This window comes from Uranotaenia lowii, chromosome 3 (assembly GCF_029784155.1).
Source record: "Uranotaenia lowii strain MFRU-FL chromosome 3, ASM2978415v1, whole genome shotgun sequence".
In the NCBI taxonomy this organism is placed as follows: domain Eukaryota; kingdom Metazoa; phylum Arthropoda; class Insecta; order Diptera; family Culicidae; genus Uranotaenia; species Uranotaenia lowii.
The window spans coordinates 165,832,228-165,853,069 of NC_073693.1; the positions used below are offsets into that span (position 1 = coordinate 165,832,228).

At 34.9% G+C, this 20,842-nt stretch overlaps 1 protein-coding gene across 5 annotated transcripts in view; it reads left to right on the forward strand.

The window, feature by feature from the left end:
* LOC129758243 (protein qui-1) overlaps window positions 1–20,842 on the forward strand; it is a 457,546-nt gene that overhangs the window by 295,891 nt on the left and 140,813 nt on the right. For all 5 annotated transcript variants that reach the window (XR_008739925.1, XM_055755711.1, XM_055755712.1 and 2 more), the window contains 2 exons: window positions 5,838–6,738; window positions 6,967–7,167. Coding sequence is in view for 4 of the 5 variants with exons in the window: in XM_055755711.1 (XP_055611686.1) it covers window positions 5,838–6,738; window positions 6,967–7,167 (1,102 nt within the window). In the remaining variant the exon portion in view is untranslated. The remainder of the gene's footprint in view (window positions 1–5,837; window positions 6,739–6,966; window positions 7,168–20,842) is intronic.

The following is a 20,842-nucleotide window of genomic DNA, read 5'->3' on the forward strand; positions in this document are numbered from 1 at the left end:
TCCTTACGCGTTTCAGATTTAAAGACAGCTAGTATAGGAGCAAATCTGGTTGAAGATTTCGGGCCGTTTAAGCGTCTTGCGGTGACTATTCCTCCTTCGCCTAGGGTGCAATCCACTTTATCTGCAATGCTGTGGACAATCTGCAGTACATTCTCGTTTTCAATCGTAGGCACGCCTAAAAGTATCACGTTTTTCGATAACGATTTCCGGTGTAGATTATCCAATTCCATCTCAAGACTATCTAGTCGATTGGAAAGTAAACCATTCTGCTGTTTGTAGCTAAGCATTTCTTGTTTCAGTTCTAAATTTTCAGTTTTCAAAGAAGTCATTTCCGTTTGAAATTCTTTTAGACCATTATTGAGCATCTCAAACTTCTCGGCTAGAAACTCTTGCGACGCCTCAATTTGCTTGTTCGACTCAATCAGTTGGCCTATCTGCATCTGCATTTGCAGTTGAGTTTTTTCGAACGCTACCTACGCATGGTCGCCGACTCCTGTCGTGACTCGCGTACAACCTGTCCCAGGACACGCATCTCTTTTATAATTTGATCATTTTCGGTATTCTTTTGATTTATACGGGAATGTCGATCAAAACAATCGTTCGAACAAAAAAGGGTAGTTTTTTTGCTCTTCGGATTGCGTTGCCACGAAGCTTCTTACATTTGAAATTAACCGCCCTACCACAACAGGTACATTCAATTGTGTTTTTTTGGGGATTCGCTTCTACTTTATCACACATAAAACACACGATTGCGTTTTCATCATCTTCGTTGGCACTCATTTCGATTAGCGCACTTAAAGTCACGGATGAACACCAACTTCAGTACCACTCGCGAGATGGGTGGTTAGAGGCTGACTTCCGATGTACGGTGTAATTATAGTGTGGATAACAGTAGTGAGATATTTTGTCTAAATACCTGTTTCCTCCGAGAAAGATACCTCGTGATTCGTTGCTCGAGGGCCAGTTACCAGCAGTACTTCCACCATTCCAACAAATGGTATTATCCACGTAAGTTTTCAGCTTATTTCTGTATTTTTTCTGGAGCTCTTTGAACCAACCATCAACCATTCCAACTTCTTCTTCTTCATCAATAAAGTTAATTTTGTATGGGAGCCCCCCGTTTTTGGAGTGCGGAGTGGTTTCAAAGTATTAGAGAAACCAATCCCCGTCTTTAAAACGGTTACACACCAAATTTTACGTCTATCGGTTCAGCACTTTTTGAAAATTGATTGAATTATGTCATATTTTTATTAAATTTGTATGTATCCTTTAAGTCGGGGCGTTTGAAACTATTTTAGAATCCATTTCCAACCCCAAAAACTCTTTCATACTAAATTTCACATTGATCGGTTCAGTGGTTATCGAATCTATAAGGAATAGACAGACAGACAAACATTCATTTCATATATAAACTGTTCGGTTACATATTCCAGCGTGACGTCACAACGTTTGCAAAACAATTTTTTGGTATATTGTTAGTAGATTTTACAGTTCATATCGCACATTGAAAAAAATTATACCCCTATACGAAGTTCAGAATTTAATTCGTTACAATTTCAAATCAAAAGTATTTTTTAGAACAAATAGTTATCAAAATATAAGCAAAAGCAATCGTCACAACGCGCTTCTTTTTCCACTCTTCAGTTTTTTTTACAAAACTGCATTTTTCTGCTCTCCTATTCAGGAAAATTTTATGAAAATTTCAGAAAAGTATCGTTCTGTTTTTGGTTTTTTTAAATTTTGATTGATATTTATTTTAGAGCGATGCAGTTTTGTGACGTCACAACGCGCCATTTTTTTTAAGCAGAGTTTTGCAAAGCGTTGTGACGTCACGAAATTTTATGGTTAGCTGCATGAAATAAATCAAAATAAAATCTTAAAATTGATGCTCAATTTACTAAAAATGCTTAAAAACTAATGAAACAATGTGATTTGGTGATGAAATCGATCCATTTATACATTTTATATATTTTTATTCGAAATTTATTTGTGCGATGATGTGAATTTCATTTAAAAAAAAAACTTATACTAGGAATTATTTATTTTCAAAAGGGTTGAAATATGTTTCTGAATCTTTTCAATATTTAATTGCAAAGGAAAGGCAAAATGAATGATAATTTCAAAATCCTGCGATCTATTAGAAGTTGGTTGATGGACACTAGAGTGCCTAAATCAGCCGAATTATGAAAAGCTAAAATAGATCGCAGGCTTAGCGCAAAGTCCAGTGCTAAATTTGGGGGATCGGACCACGGAAATAAACGGTGCAATGAACCTTAAATTTGTATGGAATAAGGAGAAATTTTTCTTGGAAAAACATTAACACCCAGTTTTGCACCAATTTCTGAAGTCCCTATCGGGTGAATTGTTTTCATTATAGTCATTCACAAAGCTTACGTTATGAAAAACAGTTTATCCCAAGGTCCCATTTCGATAAGGGTTATGGTAAAAAAACATATTGAGTTTCAAAAATAAGCTTCTGATGGGTTATACAGTTGCGTTCAAAAGATTCGCCAGGTCAAGTTTCGTTAAAATCTATGAACGTTATCAACAATGGTGCCGGGTAGAAAATGAGGTTCATTATCGCCCAACAGACGATATCATTCTTTTTTGGACGGATGTTTGTACGGAAAACATAGTAACTAATGTTTCCTTGGTTTTTTCTTTCACAAAAACAAAATTTATCACAAAGAATCTTGTTAATTGATAGAAACTACATTCCTGTTTTTTTTTTCAAAATATAAATTGTTTCAACACAGCGAGAGCGATTATAATACTCCCTTTAATTGTGTATCTAATTTCTTCATCAGTATATTTAGCAGGTCATTTCTGAAAATCTGTTCTTCTTATTTTGAACTCTGTTGAAACATTTTCTATTACTACACAAAGCACGAATGAAGTTTTTATCAATTTACAACATTCTTTGTGATGCATTTCGATTTGGTGAATGAAAAAACCTCCGTCCATAAAGAATGAAATAGTCTGCTGGGTGATAATGAACCTCAGTTTCTACCCGGCATCATTTTTGACCGTGTTCATCGATTTTGACGAAACTTGACCTGGTACTAGATCGAACATTTTTACATTTTTGGACCAAATTTCAAGATTTTGTGATGAAAATTATCAAAGATACAGCAAATTTAGTAAAGCACTTCCAAATTTCCCTTTTTTACGGGAATAGCTGTATCTTTGTTTCCAGTCATTGTAAAGACTTCAAATTTTGTAGAGCGTTAATTGAATAGTTGAACTAGATTGTGTGAAAATTTCATGAAAAAATATCAAACGAGATAGAAATGGCAGCTTGTTAAAGTTGGAAGTGGGTGCGCAGCTTTACGCGATTTCATTCTTTTTTGAACGCAACTGTATACCTGTATTGAAGCTTAATAACTGTTTTATGATAACTCTAATCGAAATACATTCATCAGATGAAGTATTGTTTAAGTTTAAGCTTTAAAACACTGAAATTAAAAGAATGATCGGTTAATATGGACCAAAATTATTGAGGAAAACTGTTTAATAGGTTTTTCTGTTCATCCCAAAAAAAATCCGTTAAATTCTATACAAACTTAAGGTTTGTTGCGCGACCCCTTTTCGTAGTATAATCTGGCCCTAAATTTAGTATGTAACCCTATGCTTGTACTTTCATATTTGAATTTTGTTATTCAGTTAAAAGTCTCTTCGTGGGTTTTAATGTTAATACGGGGTTCGATTTGGATTTTCTAGCAACATTCTATGAGGTGGAAGTTTTAATAAAAGACACTTTTTGTTGAGTAATTTTATGAGAAATTAATTTTCTTTCAAAGTCTTATGTATTTGTACTAAAGAAAATGTTTATTTATAAAATTTCCCATGTTCAAAGATGTTTTAATCTCGTTGCGTTCATTCCATAGATACTTAGTTATTTTGTTTAGAGCAGCAGCAAGTTATAGAAGCTATTAGTGCGTTTTTTTTCATATTTATATAGAAGAACTTGGTCTTATTGTAATTTTCTTTTCAAACCTCAGATAACTACCTGTAAGATTTTTATTCAAATCAGAGATAACTATGATTCACAAATATTCTTTAAAAAATCGATGAGGATTTTATATTTATGATTGTTTGTTTATTCTCGAATCAAGTGTTCAACAAGCGCAACTATAAATTTTATTATCCAAGACGTTTTAAAATACCCTCGTTTATGCGAAAAAAATATGATTCTTAAGTTCATTAAAAATTTGATAGTTGAATTCATTTATTGAAGCGCATTGTCATGTTAAACTTGTTTTGAAGAAGTACTATAATAGTGTTGGAGTAAGAATTCGTGGACGTTTCCGAAAAAAAGGGAAATCAATATTCGTGACGTCACAACGCATTCTTTACCCGGGTGTAGCTCACAACCTTCTGAACCGATTTTAAATCTAAAAATATATTAGGTTCCTCTTAAAAAGTTTGAAAAGACTTCCAATTTTCGACAATATGTGACATTTCAGTAAATCATTAATTGAAAAACAGTAGAATTTTCGTGACGTCACAACGCTTAAAAATAGATACCTTTATCACCGATTCTATTTCCAATCAAGGCAGGATTAAAGCTTCCATCAATTTACTGTATTTTAAGAGGTAAATTTAGAAATTGTGAAAGAAAAATCCAATAAAAAATTAATACGATATCTTCAATACAAACATCCGTCTTAAAAAAGATATAAAAATCACCTGTTGGACAATAATAAGCCACATTTTCTAACCGGTCCCATTTTTGATCGTTTTAATCGATTCTGATGAAACTTGGCCAGGTAATAAACTCAAACATGTTTACATCTTTCGGCCAAATTTTAAGTTTTACCAAGGAAGCTATCAAAAATACAGAGAATTTTTGGAAGCAATCTCAATTTTCCTTTTTTCACGAGAATAGCTGTATCTTTTTTTTCCAGTCATTGTACAGTCGTTTTATTTGGTGGAGTGTTAATTGGATAGTTGAACAAGATTTTGTGAAAAAATTCACGAAAAAATATCAATCCAGAAAGAAATGGCAGCTGGTCAAAGTTGGAAGCAAGTGCGCTGCTTCACGCGATTTCATTATTTTTTGAACGCAACTGTTCCTTTGAATTTCGGAAGCAACTATTATATTATTGTATTTATGAGAATATAGAACGAAACGTCAATAGAATGATAATCACATCTTGTGAACATGAAATCCTACACTCAGGCTAATTCTTATTATAATTTTCATAAGATACGTCTTATGAACCCCTTTTTTGCGTCCAAACTAATTTTTCATAAGAGTCTTATGAAATTCTTTCAATTTTCATACGAATTTCTTATGAAAAATAGAAGAAACGGCATTGAGGTAAAATAATGAACACATCGATTCCATCAGTCATTTTCCAATCGTCAAACGAAGTTGTGGAATTATTAATGTTATTGTTCTAAATGGTAAGTTTGAAATGAAGTATTTTTAGTAATCGTTGAACATATTTGAAAACTTTTATTTGTTTTTTGTTTACTTTTCAGCACGTTGAATGGGAAAAAACCAAAGTCATTGAACCGTATGCGGCCGAACAAACCGGAACCGGTGGAACCGGGTATTGATGTGCTGTTGATGTTTCAATTGTTTTGAATTTTTCGCATCAAACGTGACATATCCTGTTTTTATAAGACCCTCTTATAAAAAGCAACAACCTCTCATTGAAATAGGTGTTCATCTGCAGAATTCATTCGCGTCATAAGATAATCTTATGAATTTCATTGATTTTTCTTAAGGCGCCACTTCATAAGAGAATCTTATGGCATGTATAATAGTATTTTTCTGAGTGTACCCCATTGAAACATATTTTTGTCTTTCTATCTTCTGTATTTGGCAGGAAATATTTCACGAACACTCAACCCACCTGATGTACTTGAACGAACATCTCGGTGCTAACAAATACATATCATCAAGCATCCCGGAACGGATACGACAAAATGTGCAGCAAAATTTTCGTTCCGGAAGTCGCCACCCACCATATTTCGTGTACGGGGGCCATGGGAGTGGCAAAAGCACATTGCTGTCCCACATCTACTCGCAGCTGACGAATTGGTTCGAGCACATCAAAGTGCATCGGGTCATTCGATATGCCTCGGCCACTCCCCGGTCCGCCTACAACCTCGAGCTGTTGAGGGTCATCTGTCAACAGCTGGCAATCATCCTCAACATCCCGGAAGGTTATTTGCCAAAGGATGCTTCATTCGATCCGCTGTACATCAACAACTGGTTCCAGAACCTGTTGAAGCACTGTGAAGATTTACACAACGAGATTCTATTTCTGTTTATTGACGATCTGCACAAACTGAACCCCCTGGATTGTGACATAGTGGCCGCACTCTCCTGGCTCCCAATCAGTCTGCCCTGGAATGTGTTCCTCGTCGTCTCAACAACGGTTCCAATCGATTCTCTCAAGTTGACTCCGATGCAAAAGGAACGCTTCAAGTATCTGGACTACTTTTTCGACCTGTCCCAGGAACAGAACAAAACTCTAGTGCAACCAATCGATGACTCGGCCAGCTTCCAAGTTTACGTCAACAAAATCTTCGATGCCATGGAGCAACGATTCGGGCGCAAGGGATTCAGCAAGCTGGCCATCTACATCACCTGCTCCGAGTACGGGCTGACCGAGACCGAGTTCCTGGAACTGCTTATGCCTACGCAGGATTCGGACGCCTTCATCAGCACCTGGGAGGGAGGCTTTAATTTCTCCACTTTCCGGACGATACGGAACGATTTGAGTACGTATTGATTTGTATAATTCGTTTTATTACTAGGAAATTTCATCAACTATGATTATTCTTTAATTTCTGAGTAGACTGTTTCTAGACTATTTTTAAACCAATAATCAACCTTTAGTAGAGAGGCATTCAGTAGTGCTTTCAAAACAGTAATCATTCTTACTTAATTTATTTTGGCTTACCCCCGGCAATCTATCATCATTCTCATCCCAACAAAAAAAATAACAGAACCACTCCTGCGGGAAAAGCTGATGTCCGGCAAGCTGCTGATCGTCTGGCGGCACGAGCTCTGCTCGGAAATCACCAAATCGCGCTACATGACACCGGAAATCGCTCGGACGGTTCATTCGGAAATTGTAAATTTATTCTTCCCGCCGGACAGCGACGAGAGTGACGAAATTTCCAGTGAGCAGCACAGCAGAAAATCGAGTGAGTATACCTACCTAAGTATATTTTTAGGGATTTTGGGTGTTTGGTATTCCTGTTTTTAGCCAAGGAAAGACCCAAGTCGGTTGACCGGTTTGTTACCGTACATCCGGCTCGTTTACCGGATGCGATGGGCATTGGAAGAGCTTGGGAGTATATTTTCTTTCCATCTTTCATACAAATATCCTGGAGGGATGTTCTTGTGGTGAAAAGAAAATTAAAGAGGTGATTATTGATTTTATTTCAAGCAACTGAGCAGAGAATAACTATACTGTTTCGTTTTCATTTAAAAGTGGAAACGAAAAAAAATGAGAATGATAAGAAATGTTAGATACCACAAAAAATTGGATAACTCGCAAAAATCTCTAAACTTGAAAATGTCACAAAAACTATCCGAAATAGCAGGAAATGTTTATAAAAAAAACAGTTATGAGTTTTGTATTTGTTGCAATTTCCGAGCTTCATAATTTTTAATTTTTTTTGAATTTTCTTAAAACGACAATTTTTATTAAATCAAACAAGTGAAAAAGTTTATAATACTGAAATTCTTCAAATACGTACTTCAGCAAGATTTAAAACTTTAAGACGATACCACTAATTTAAGGCGTTTTTAAATTTTATTTACCAATCATTAAATTGAAATAAATCTTAGCAGAACAGTCTTAATAAAATTCTAATTTTAAAATTTAGCTAAAAGTAAAAGTAGTTGCACTTATCTTCGGCTACATACCATAAATTTCTTTTTCTCATATTGAAGGTGAATAAATTTGCTATCAATAATTTGAACTTCATTTTTGCGTAAAATTTGTAGTACCGTAAGATTGATCACTTTTTTTAAATATTTTTTCATTATTTTTTCTATTAAGGGAAATGAGGCCAGATTTATATTTTTAAAACCGGTACTGGACTCCTATGAACGTAAAACATAGTTACAGAAATTTATTTTACTACTTTGAATTTGATTTAAAAGTCGTTTTCGTTTTTGTTTGGAATTTGATTTTTGGGATAACTTTTATCAGTCTCTATTTTGATGGTTTTAACGATTGATCATAAAGGATACAAAAAACCTTCATTATATTTACAAATGCTAGTTCATCAATAGCTACGGAAGTTCCAAACAAACTCAAATGATATAAAATAAATCATGAAACTCTTCAAAATTGAACACAACACTTTCGGTTGATCAAAGTTATAAAATTTGTAACTTTTGGTCCATTGAATTCTGAGATATACAATGCTGAATATCGGTGTTTCTTGGTTAGGATTTCTTATAAAATTTTAACTACAAAAAAATGAAATTTTGCCTTCAGTCAATTCTCTAGGCCCTTACACTGTTCCCCTTTATTTTTTTCCTTAATACTTTACCATTTGATAGGGTTTTTAGCAGTTTGTTCTATACAGACTATCTCAAAGAAAATGACCGTTTTTTTTTTCTTATAAAACCAAAAATTATCATAGAATGGCCAAAAAAATAACTCCTCAACTATACCTATGCAAAGGAAAACAGTTAAACTTTCATTTATCCCATTTGCTTCTAAATGCCATCATTTTATTAGGAGTGATGTTTGTATTTGTGAGATATCGAAAAAACAGATATTTTGAAACTTTAAAACTACATTTTAAGAAATATAAAAAATCTCTTGATAGGTGTTGAAACTTTAGGCTTTCTATTTCTGTGCACTGATCATTTTTTCCGATGCTTGAAATTCTGGGCTTGTTTGTTATTTTTATTCGTATTTGATTCATGGTGTTTCGGAAATATTGTATTAAAATTTGCTTATTATGCTGCTAAAAGAATCTGTTCTTTGAGCCAAATTTTAGTTCAAAATATGGAACACAATTTTGAATAATTTATCCCAGTGACATCGGAAAAAGCAATGATTTGAAACTCTGATTCTGATTTTTCTGTTATATCAGTTTATTTTTTTCGGGTTTGTGTGTTGGTCAAAAGTAAGAAAAAAGTTTTAGAAATCAATTAGGGGAAAACTGTACAAGACGCACCAGTTAAGCATAATCACTATTTACAGCGATACCAAGCATCTTAGAACCAAACTGAAAATCTACGACTATTCATGGAGCTGATTTACGTATTCTTAAAAAGAAAAAAATATGATAAAAACACGATTTAGATTATATTTTTGTAAAAAACTTAAACAGAAAACAAACCGCGGGGTAGAACGCCAAAACTAGTGAACAGAACGCACCATACCGACAGGGTGGTAAGAAACGAAACAATGATTACCTATAAGGAATGTAGTGATTGAAACATACAATCTCTCGTGAGCTTTCATTACGTCGTATGAACTTGTTAAGAATTCACAGAAAAGTGCAGCAAAAGTTATCAAAACAACTGTGAAATTTGTATTTCACATATACAAGATGTTGTCCAGGCTACAAATATTGTAAATGGAAAGAAATTGCGACTAGTTAATGTCAGTTTTTGTATTTTTTCCCAATAAAACTGTTTGTTTGCATTTTGTTTCATACGACGAAATGAAAGCTCACGCAAGAAATGTTTAGTTACATGTCCTTCGTATTTTTGTAAACAAACCATACTTTGGCAAAAAATCATTCACTATTGCTAAACTTATCGAAAATTTCGCTTTTCAAAATACACTTTTTACAGCCTTATAGGTAAACGCCTTCAGGTAGGCAACGATTACGCCCACACAGCCCAACTCTATTCACTTGAGTGCCGGCAGTATTACGTTTTCCTGCCTACAAGATACAGGGCGATTATATGAGGGTGGAACAACTTTGACAGAAAGTAAGCGCGGTGGAGAAGGGGCACGGAAGCCGAAATTTTGACAGGCTATGACATTGTTTACGTTTTGTTGCAAAGAATATTAATAACAAGTAACGATGAATCAGTCATGCTTTGGTAGTAGTGAACTGTATGACGTCACTATCGTCAACTAGATAAAAATAACGATCAAAATCAACTGGTGACAGAGCGATGGTACCCAGCTTCATTGGATTACGAGAGCTTCGTGTTTGGGGATATAATGCAGCAGAGTAGTTCGGCTATTACACAGGTAATACTCAAGACTGAAGAGGCACCAGCAGCAGCAGCAGCAGTTGATTAACGACAGCGACGTTGAGCAGGATGGAGGCGATGATGATATTGAAGAAACCTGCTCGCCAAGGAAGGTATTCGACTGCCAGCGCCGACGTGTTATTTGCTGACCATGCATGAAGAACGGAAGCTAAAACGGATCCGGTGAAAGATCGGGAACAAGATTTAAGCTCAGGATTCGCGTAAGTGCAAGAAGGAGTACGTCGACGGACTCGAGGAAAGGTATGACTTTTTCATACTTTTTGGTATAAACTAGAAGTGAAGCTTGATATGCATGCGATATTAATCTTTTTTTTATAATTTTGTTCCCCCAGGGTCTTACAATGTACTGAGGAGAATAAAACCCTGCTTAAGTGAATCAAAATCCTGCAGAGCCAAAATCATGATCTCATAAGCCAGATGAAGAAGATCCAGTTGCTGTTGACGAAAGGTATCGGCAAAATTACCCAGTCCGCTCTCTTCTCATGGTGCTGCTGCTGAGTATTGCCCTAGCGGCGGTCCCGAACATAAAGCCGAGCGCATCGAAAAAACAGCAGACCAATATTCGATTGAAATGGTCACACTACGTGCCACTCATTTCGGAAAAAGTCGGGAGTTATCTTGTGAATGTTTAGTTTATCACTAAAATGAGGGATTTCTTACTATGGCACATTTCACGATTCAGTAAAAAAATTATTTTAATAAAAAATTTTTGCCGCCGATTTTTGAATCGATGAATTTTTAAATAATCGATGTTCTGAAAAAAGCACTTTAAAATGAATAAGCCTTAATAAATGCAATGGTAGTATAAAAAAAGTCTTTCTCAACTCTTAGGAAAAGTGTATTGCACTGAATTTAAGGATTACCATTTATTACTATATTGCGTACGAACTCGTTTGTCGAAAAGTTAAAGCAACGATATGTCCAGAAATGCAATTACTTTTTGCAGCATTGCCGTTTCCTTTGAGCCTATCCTAATTGAACTGGTGATTCTCCAGGCTTTGCTTTGTTGCTGTACTCTTGGCGCCTGTAGTCAAATATCTTCCGCTCTGAATAACGCTGGCCAAATCGAAACCCATAATGATTTTGATGGCCTGAAAAAAATAAAAGGAATGCTAACAAACAGTAACAATTAGCAATATCGAACGTCTTACCACTTCAGCCGAAAAGATGAACATCGGTAGGAAAATATTGCTGAGCTTGATGCCCAGATACAGGGTGCAAATGAATTTCAGAACGGCCATGATGGCTCCGGAAGCTCCAGCGAGAGATCTGTCTGCCGGGTAACAGTTTCAATAGTGTGATTGGCAAACGAAGGTATCACACCGGCTCTCAGGTACATACCCAGCAACTGTATCCCGGGAAGAGTGGCCACGGCGTCATGCGAGAAACTATGCAACATGTACATGCTCGCAGCGATAGGGAACAGTGAGTAGTGGCTGAAGGTGGACAAAGCCATCGGCCAGCACACGTTTCCATAGGGTTGAGGGGTCAATATATAGCTCGTCTCGTTTACGGCCCCATTTCCAGCGATGGTTTCCCGAGTGGCGAAAAATTCCATCTGGAGGGAATGTCGACTAATTAAGAGTACAATTCCGGGTCGAGTGAAGTGTGCTGGATTCCACAGTGAAAAACTTTAAGTTAACTTCTGTCTTCCGTTTTCCGAGGCCTTTGCCTTTGGCCCAGCCTAGTTTGTCCAAAATGCAAACATCAGGGTTGCTGAAATTTGAAAACTCATCTTAAGGTTTTGTTGTTTTAAATTATTTTGATTAACTTACCTTGTATACGGGTTCCGCTCGGGCGTCCATCTTGACCTGACAACTCATTCTGGTGCTGTTTTATGCGCGGTAGAGCCACCGAGCTAAGATAATCACTCATTTTCGAAAATTATCTAAATTATCTAATTTTCACCTTTGAATTGCTGAAATAAACAAACCAGATATGGAAAACACTACCTGCGCTTGATGCATTGATCCCTGCTATATTTGTAAACAATGTCATTTCAGTATGGCCGATTGACCTTTTTGACAGTTTACACCACCCTATGTAATAGCCCTGTACAAGATATGGCCCGTTAGCATAGGGTTACCAGATCCCGCAACACCAAAAAGAGTACATTGAGATCATTTATCCGAAAAGTCAGGAGAAAGGATATAACTCCGATTTTCTGAGCTCTCAGCCATCAGGTTGACATAAGATTCATTTAATTATCGAGCTTTGCACCCGGATAGAATGCTAAACAGAAGGAAATGGATGTTTATATTTCGTATTATTTGGGGAGGCCCCTACTATCTCGAAAAAGCGGAGTTCTACTGTATTTAGAAACCGAGATATTTCAGTTCAATCAAATACTGTCGATTTGTTGAGGTTATGCAAAAATTGGATTATTCGAAAAGATAGCAGTATTTAGATGATGCTGATGCTGAGAAATCACAAAAAAAAACATTGTAAAAAAATTCATTTCCATTTCCATTTCCATTTTTCATTTTTATAGACGCGTACATATTCTTTACAATCATTATTTGAGATTTGTGCGCATTCAAGCACATAACCTAAATTGTGTACATATTGAATACTGTTTGCATACTCAAAGGCGTTTATCGCGATTACTTTACTGCAACTAAAATGCAAGTTAATGAAAGAAAGATTTGATGTAGGCTGTATCCATTCCGTAGGTTTTGCCTAAGATGTGAAACATCTTCATAGAATGGAAGAAATACCTAGGTTTTTCAGATCAAATGTCTTCCATAAAAAAAAGAGTACATTTGCACAAATTTCACAAAAAGAAGAGTACGTCCATATCTCGATCGAAAAAGAGTACATGTACTCTTAAAAGAGTACGTATGGTAACCCTACGTTAGCACTAACGATTCAAGCTAGATAGAATTAGAATTGCACGCACTGGAATAGGAGGAAATTAAAACTAGAATAAGAAGAAGGTTTTAATCTATGTATATCACACCATGAAGCACATGTGAAATGAAGCACACAAATTTGAAATTCACTTACCTTCAAAAATAAATCCACACATTAATGTAACCACACTGAAACGTTTTAAATACAATTCATAATGCCTCCTAATAAATGTTTTTGGTAGAAAAATTTTGATGTCTCATCACTTTCGCGTAACGAATTCCTTGCCCGACGCCACGTGCGTCAATTTGAATTGGGCTTTTCTGTTTCCACAGCCGATAGCGTGTTGGTTTAGAGTGTTCTGAGGCCCAATAATGAGTAACTTAGGTATGAGTGATTTCTCACCGTATATTTTTAAGGAATCTTGGGGTGATTTAGGCAGTCTAATGAAGTGAGTCCAAGATATTTTCTTGAGTTTTACACCACATTCATTATCAGCCTATCAGAATCGGTCCTTATAACATTTCGGACTATCTTCGGAACCTGCCTGTAGGGATCAGGACAGAATAAGAAATGTTAAATAAATTGAGCCCATAGTCGAAGTAGGTTGGAACGGTTAGAATATGCCCTAATAGAAATAAGAGTGAGCGTTACACGTCGTTACCCTTTGACAAAGGAGATAAAGAGTGCGTACCTTAAGCGTGTTTGTGATTGCTGTCGATACTGAGAATACGGTCGTATGTATGTATAGTGAAAGCGGATGGAACAGCTAAATTGTTGCATGCGTTGAGAATGTGTTGGTAAACTGATTTTATACGAGTGTCGTGGCATGCGCGATGTTGAGCGGGAAACGGCAGTTAAGAAAACAGATTCGACGAGTACGGATGACGGTTCGCGAATTTCTTGGCTCCGAAAGCGGAACTATGGAAGCGTGGCGTGCGAAGAGGAATATCTCGGTCACTACACTGCCCAGAAGAGAGTCTCAGCCGGGCAAACAAACCGTGGTGTGTAGTCTGCGGAAACGGAGTGGCGCAAAAGCTATACGCTTAAAGGGGACCGACCAGAGCAGGCTACAGTTTCACGCTGATTCCAGTAATCTATCTGTTTCTGAGAACTAAAGTCGTTTTTGTGAACTTTTCATCTAATAAATGTTGATAAAGCTTTTTGCTACAATATAAATGAAGAAAAACATCATTCGAAGTCATAGGTTCGTGTATTTTTGAGAAAGAATGACATGGGCCATCTTACCCCGCTGGTGCGTCTTGTAGTTACGGAAGGAACCTGCCCATCGAGGATCGTACTCTAGCAGACGCACGATCAGCAGAACATACACACCTGGAGCAGCGCACCATCATCGGACGAGGGTATCAAGTATCATTTGATGCACTCGTCATTTGGCGCCCCAGCGGGGCTCGGTAGTATTAAGAGCAAAGTAATAAATTATTCTAGTTTTGGCCTCGGTACAAGTCAGTTTATTTAAAAAAAAAACATACCGAAGTACCCCGCGATTTAACTGATATACCCCTGTTAAACAGCTAATATTTTTTTGCTAAATATTGGTGCACCTTTTTTGGCACAAAAACCATTACGTTGATTTTTGAAAGTCTCTTAAAATAAAGACAAAAAAAAATCAATTTTTCCATACAAACCTGAAAGTTCAAATTTTCTCATATAAACGTTACTTATGAATTCTTCAAAAAATGATGGATGAGTATTGAAACAAGGGTTTGAGAAATTCAAAAATGACCCCCAAATCGACTCAGTCTAATAGTACAACTCATCTTTATAAATATTACATTGTTGGTATTCTTGGCGTACAGGTACATACCATTAGATTCATTAGAATCTCCTCTTTCGATGGATATACTTTTTGTGTGGTGTTTTGAAAAATTGTGGCAACGTTTTTCGAATTTACTGCAAGCTGTCAGATTTCAACCAGTTTGGCCCACATTTTCAGAAGGTTGGTGTACAAATCTCGATTTTCGTAGAATTACTGTATCTCAGGCCACACAAACTCCAGAAAGCTCAAATTTTGTGATATGATAGAGCGATAGTTGATCTATCTAACGCAAAAAAAATTATCAAAAACTATCATCAGAGTAAAAAGTTATGGAAGTTCAAATCGAAGTAACAGTGCGCGTGCTTCCAATTTCTATACAATTATGAACGATACTGTATATAAAAAAAAAGACCAATTGAGCTCAAATTTTAGAGAAATCACGCTAACAAAATCCCGTTAACCCACCGTCACCGGGGAGTTTGAAAAATGACAAAAAATATGTGTGTTTCATTACAATATACTGAACAACTGAGATTTTTGAGGAACCAACTATGTTCTACGAAAATAATAATAAATTTAATGAAAAAAAACTAAAATTTGAATTTAGAGAATCGGTCCATTGGTAAGCGAGATAGAGCAATGCAAAGCCAAAATTGGGTGACTTTTTTGAAGTAAGAATTTTTTCTACCGGAAGTTCGGGGATAGCGGCCAAAACTTCCTCTGGACCACCAAAGTTTTATACATCCATGGATAGATTTATTCTTGACAATTCCAAATAATATGAAATCAGCGCAATATTTGGAACCTGTCACAAGTTATAAGCATTCTAAAAAGAGCTCTTTTTCGGGACTTTTTTCATTCGGAATCAGCTACTGGTGATCCTGTAAAATATTTTGACTTATTTTTTTGATATTGAGAAACTAGAATAAATTATCTATATAATGAATTAAAATTCATCGAAATCGGTCAATATTTGCGGCCAGGGGAATTTACGCAAACTCTCGGGTCATTTGGACCCGAACAGCCTAATTACAGATTTTTTTGAGGGAGCACTTCTGGTGGTCACAGGAAGTTTCCTGGTACTACAGATTGTGTATTTCGTGATTCCCCAGGGAGGTTTCTAAAATCAAATTTTTGCGATTTTTTCTCGAAGAGTTATGATGATTTTAATGTGCGCTTCGGGTCAAATTGACCCGAGCGACTTTGGAAGGTTTAGTGAAATATCAATCAAAAAAATATTTTTCAACAAAAAGTCTCTTTTATGTTGCCAAAATATGTAAACCAAAACATAACATTCATGTTAAGTACGTATTTGAATTGCGTACAAACTTACAATCCAATGTTTTTTGGTGAATGATTAAAACAAAAAGTTGAGTTTATTTAGACAGATTGTTTATTTGAGTCCATCAATTTAAAGTTGAAGAAACGATTTATACATTTTAAATGTTGAAAGTTTGCACTTGCTTTAGTGTACTTCTAATTCTTCCGAAAAATGCATATCCATACTTTTTGTGAGAATTGTTATTGATAACGTTCACATATGCTTGCAGAAAATGAAAGTTCTCTGCATTCGACCTTTGAATACTTCAATCCTCAATTTTAAAGGGCCTTGTTCTGTGCCTGTTTATTTTCATCAGATTTTGTTGTTGTTCTGAAAATGTAAAGGAGCTTGATTCATATAGTTAAGTATATTTGTACATGTTAAAAAAAAAATTCGATCTCTATCTGTCGACAACATCTTATTTTTTCTATTATCGACATAAATTAAAATTATGCTTCTAGGCGTATTGGATCATACAATCGTACGAAAATCTTCCCATTTTCTTTTTTTCAAACGTCGCAAAAAATCATTCAATTTTATTTCATATGCATCAGTATCAAATTCATGTTTTTTAGACTACAATTGCTGATTCAATTAACACGAAATCAAAATAGTTTTAATAATGGAGACGAAAAACAAACCGCTCAAATGAAAGAAAATCTCTAAAAATGGAAGCCATGACTTTTATTTGTTTAAAAAAACTACAAATTTAATTATTAAGGACAAATGTTGCGGCTTTGTGTTTTTTTATTCGATATAAACCGATTCGCATGCCTACAGAATATTCTAAAAATAATTTCATTCGAATCGTTTGGGTTATTCCGGAGGAGTAGTACTACAAACACCGTTACAAGAGATAATTTTTATATATTTAAGATTTTATAATTCAGTAACCTGGATGGGGTAACATGCAACAAAATTCAAATCAAAGAGACACCTTCTAAATCTCGTTTCTATATGCTCGAATTTGATTATTTTGCACCACGCATTTATCAAAATTGAATTTTCATTCATCCAAACATTGATTTTAAAGATTTCAGCTACTATGTAGATTTGTTTGTAGTATGTATTTTTTACTCCTAAATGTATGCAATAAATTCAATAATTCAGAATAAATGTTAAAATTTGTTTCAACAGAACCAGAAATTACTGCAGTTGGTATATTTATGCGTCATGACCTTTATGGCATTAAAATTTTAACAAAAACTATACATTTACATACATTTTCCTTTGTTTTTATTAAAAAGGTTTATTAAAAAGTTTGTTGCAAGTTACCCCTTTTTCTAAATGAAGTCAAAATCGCAAGTTGTCAAAAAATTTAAAATTTCAGAAGAAACCAATAATTTTTCTGACTACGTCAGTTTGATGTCTCACTAACTTTAAAACTTTTGATGCATAAGGGTATGATTATCTGTGGACGTGAGTTTTCTAGAAGCCATTGAAGTTGAAAAGTGTTGCAGGTTGCCCCAGTTGACGGTATGAAATGTTTCTTCATCTTCATCTTTGTTATTTAATAGAACCGTATAGAAGCATTATTCTCACATTAAAACAATCAAAACTTCTATCGTTTTATACCGCTTGTGATAAAAATCATCTTAAAATCATTATTTTGAATTGAACATAGAAATTCAATGACATTAAAAAAATTAAAATGCATAAATTTAGTCTAAAATCGTCGAAGAAATCGAAATTGCTAAATAAATTTACAAATAACAAAACAGCAGGAAATTTCTTTTTATTACGGTAAATTCATATAATTAACTGAAAATTTTACTCGGAAAAACCTCATCGTTATCATCATGAATTTGATAATTGGTTTTTTCAGTGTTTTGTTTCGATATTAACACTTGTTTGTGTTCAAAATTTCCTGAAAATCATTCGTTAACTACTCTCGCTGTGTTTTCACTGATATTGTTCGGGACAGAATATCGCGCAAGCGTTAAAATCCCTTAAAAAAAGTTTAAAAAAACTGAATTGTAGGGGACAGAGGTTTCAGTTTTATAAATAAGCTCGTTGTGTTGAACATGGTTTGTATAAAAATTGATGTAAGTTTGTGTCGAACTTCACATTGCGCACTGGTATAGAACATCAATCTAGCGGAACTAAATTAATAGCGCCCAGGGATGAAAAGATAGACTTTTGATGTCCTCGACAACATTGCATAATTTTATAAGGCGCATACTTTGAAATAAAATATAGAGTCAAGGGGTCCACCAATAGCAAGATAAAAATGCTTACTTTTGTGTTAAGCATTTTAGAGCTTTGATTTATTCTACAAAGTTGTTTATCTTAAAAAAACACATATCTTTGTTGAACAAGTCAAAGTTCTACAATTTCATTCTAAGGAGTTACAATGAAAAACATTTTCAGTCTTCGAAACAAAGTTGAAAAAAGTTAAGATCTACAATCTTTTAGTACATTATAATGTGTTTTGAATTTGCTGAAGCGCTGTAGAAAGCATTTAGTGTAATATATTAACGATTTTCAAAGAAAAGTGTATCGAATTGCGCAAATTTTCGCACCATCAGACAATGTGGATTTTATTTTTGATGTTAAGAGGAATCATTACCATATAAAACTAGCGTGGAACTCGGTGGAACTCGGTGGAACTCGAAGCAATTTTAAGATTCAAAATCTAGTTTTTTGTTCACAAATATCACTTTTTTAGACACTTTATTAGTTTCTTAGAATTTGAGAATAAGAAATAATTTGAAGATTTAACCGGTTTTCCGTTTCGAATTAATCAATAGAATCTGTTCTAGTACATCATTATATAAATGATATCTGTTCCAACACGTGAAAGTGATGCAACTCCAAAAGTAAAGTAGCTTTCAGCTTTCAGTAGCTGGTGGCAGGCCAATTTTTTATCTATTTAACGAAAAAAAAAACACTTTTGAGATATAAAGTTTTCGTTGGATAACAAACTGAATTTGAGTAAAGGATCCATGACCATTTTGAAACCAGTGCCGCCAACACGTTGAAATACACCGTTTACTCCTGACCGAGCAAATGTTGTAAAAACAAGTGTCTAAAAAAAGTGATATTTGTGAACAAAATTCTAGATTTTGAATCTTAAAATTGCTTCGAGTTCCACCGAGTTCCACGCTAGTTTTATATGGTAATGATTCCTCTTAACACCAAAAATAAAATTCACATTGGCTGATGATGCAAAAATTTACACTTTTCTTTGAAAATCGTTAATATATTACACTAAATGCTTTCTACAGCGCTTCAGCAAATTCAAAACACATTATAATGTACTAAAAGATTGTAGATCTTAATTTTTTTCAACTTTGTTTCGAAGACTGAAAATGTTTTTGCCTTACCTACAACGTTTCAGATTTAAAAAACTGTTTTTTCAAGGTTTTATTTTTAATTTCATTGTAACTCCTTAGAATGAAATTGTAGAACTTTGTCTTGTTCAACAAAGATATGTATTTTTTTAAGATAAACAACTTTGTAGAATAAATCAAAGCTCTAAAATGCTTAACACAAAAGTTAGCATTTTTATCTTGCTATTGGTGGACCCCTTGACTCTATATTTTATTTCAAAGTATGCGCCTTATAAAATTATGCAATGTTGTCGAGGACATCAAAAGTCTATCTTTTCATCCCTGGGTGCTATTAATTTAGTTTCGCTAGATTGATGTTCTATACCAGTGTGCATTGATGATGTCCATTGCATTTCTCATGAGAACCATTTCCATTACAAGAAAGAAGAATGTAGTAATAGGAACGGTCGTAAATGCATTAAATTGGTTCTTGAAAAACTTATTTGAGTTCCAAATTCGATGAAAATAAATCAAAAATTGCTTGAGTTATGTCGATTTTAATTGAGATGGGTGGTCCTTCTAAAGTGATCAATCATCTCGTTGTGCAGAAACTCTATTTTGTGGTAATTGAGAATTATCTTATCATGTCAAATCTTCTTTGTGTTTCTAATTTTATTAAAATATCTAATAAATGGTTCATGTTGTAGCGAGTTTCGTGTAAATTTTATTTATTTTTATTTATTTGTTTGAGTCTTTGACTACTGTCATACAGACTTAATATTAAAACTTACTTATGAATAAGGTTACAATATTATTAAAAATTAGTTAAAAATTAGTTTACATCACGGATTGCACTTTTAAACGAAGATTGAGATAAATGAAAGTCAAATAAGTGCGAGACAACATTAAAAGCTTGACAACATCGGTGTAAGGGGTGGTTTTGTCCAAATACTGTTCTGCTTCTTGGCAACCAAAAAATCAACTGATTGCGTAATTGTCGAGCTGGAGCGTAGAGGTTTAAACTCTGGAGCAGTTGGGGACAGTTAATAGGGTCGGTCTAAATATCATAGATGAAGATTCGTTGCAGATAGTTTCTTCTTTGACTCAAAGGCGTCATTGATAGTAGGCCACACCTCTCAGAGTAAGAAGGTAGCCGTACGGGATCTTGCCAGGGCAGACGGCGTAATGCGTACCGCAGAAATGCTGGGTGCCCAAACTGGAACCGCATATTCTAAGACTGCGTACTAACGAGCAGAATAAAGTTTTCAATGCGTACGGGTCTTCAAAACTTGACGTATTCCGACGAAGAAAACCGAGCAAAGCAAAGCCTTTGGCTGTAGTCGTCGCGACATGCTGGGAAAAAGTGAGCTTTTGATGAAAAGTAGCCCCAAGATCTT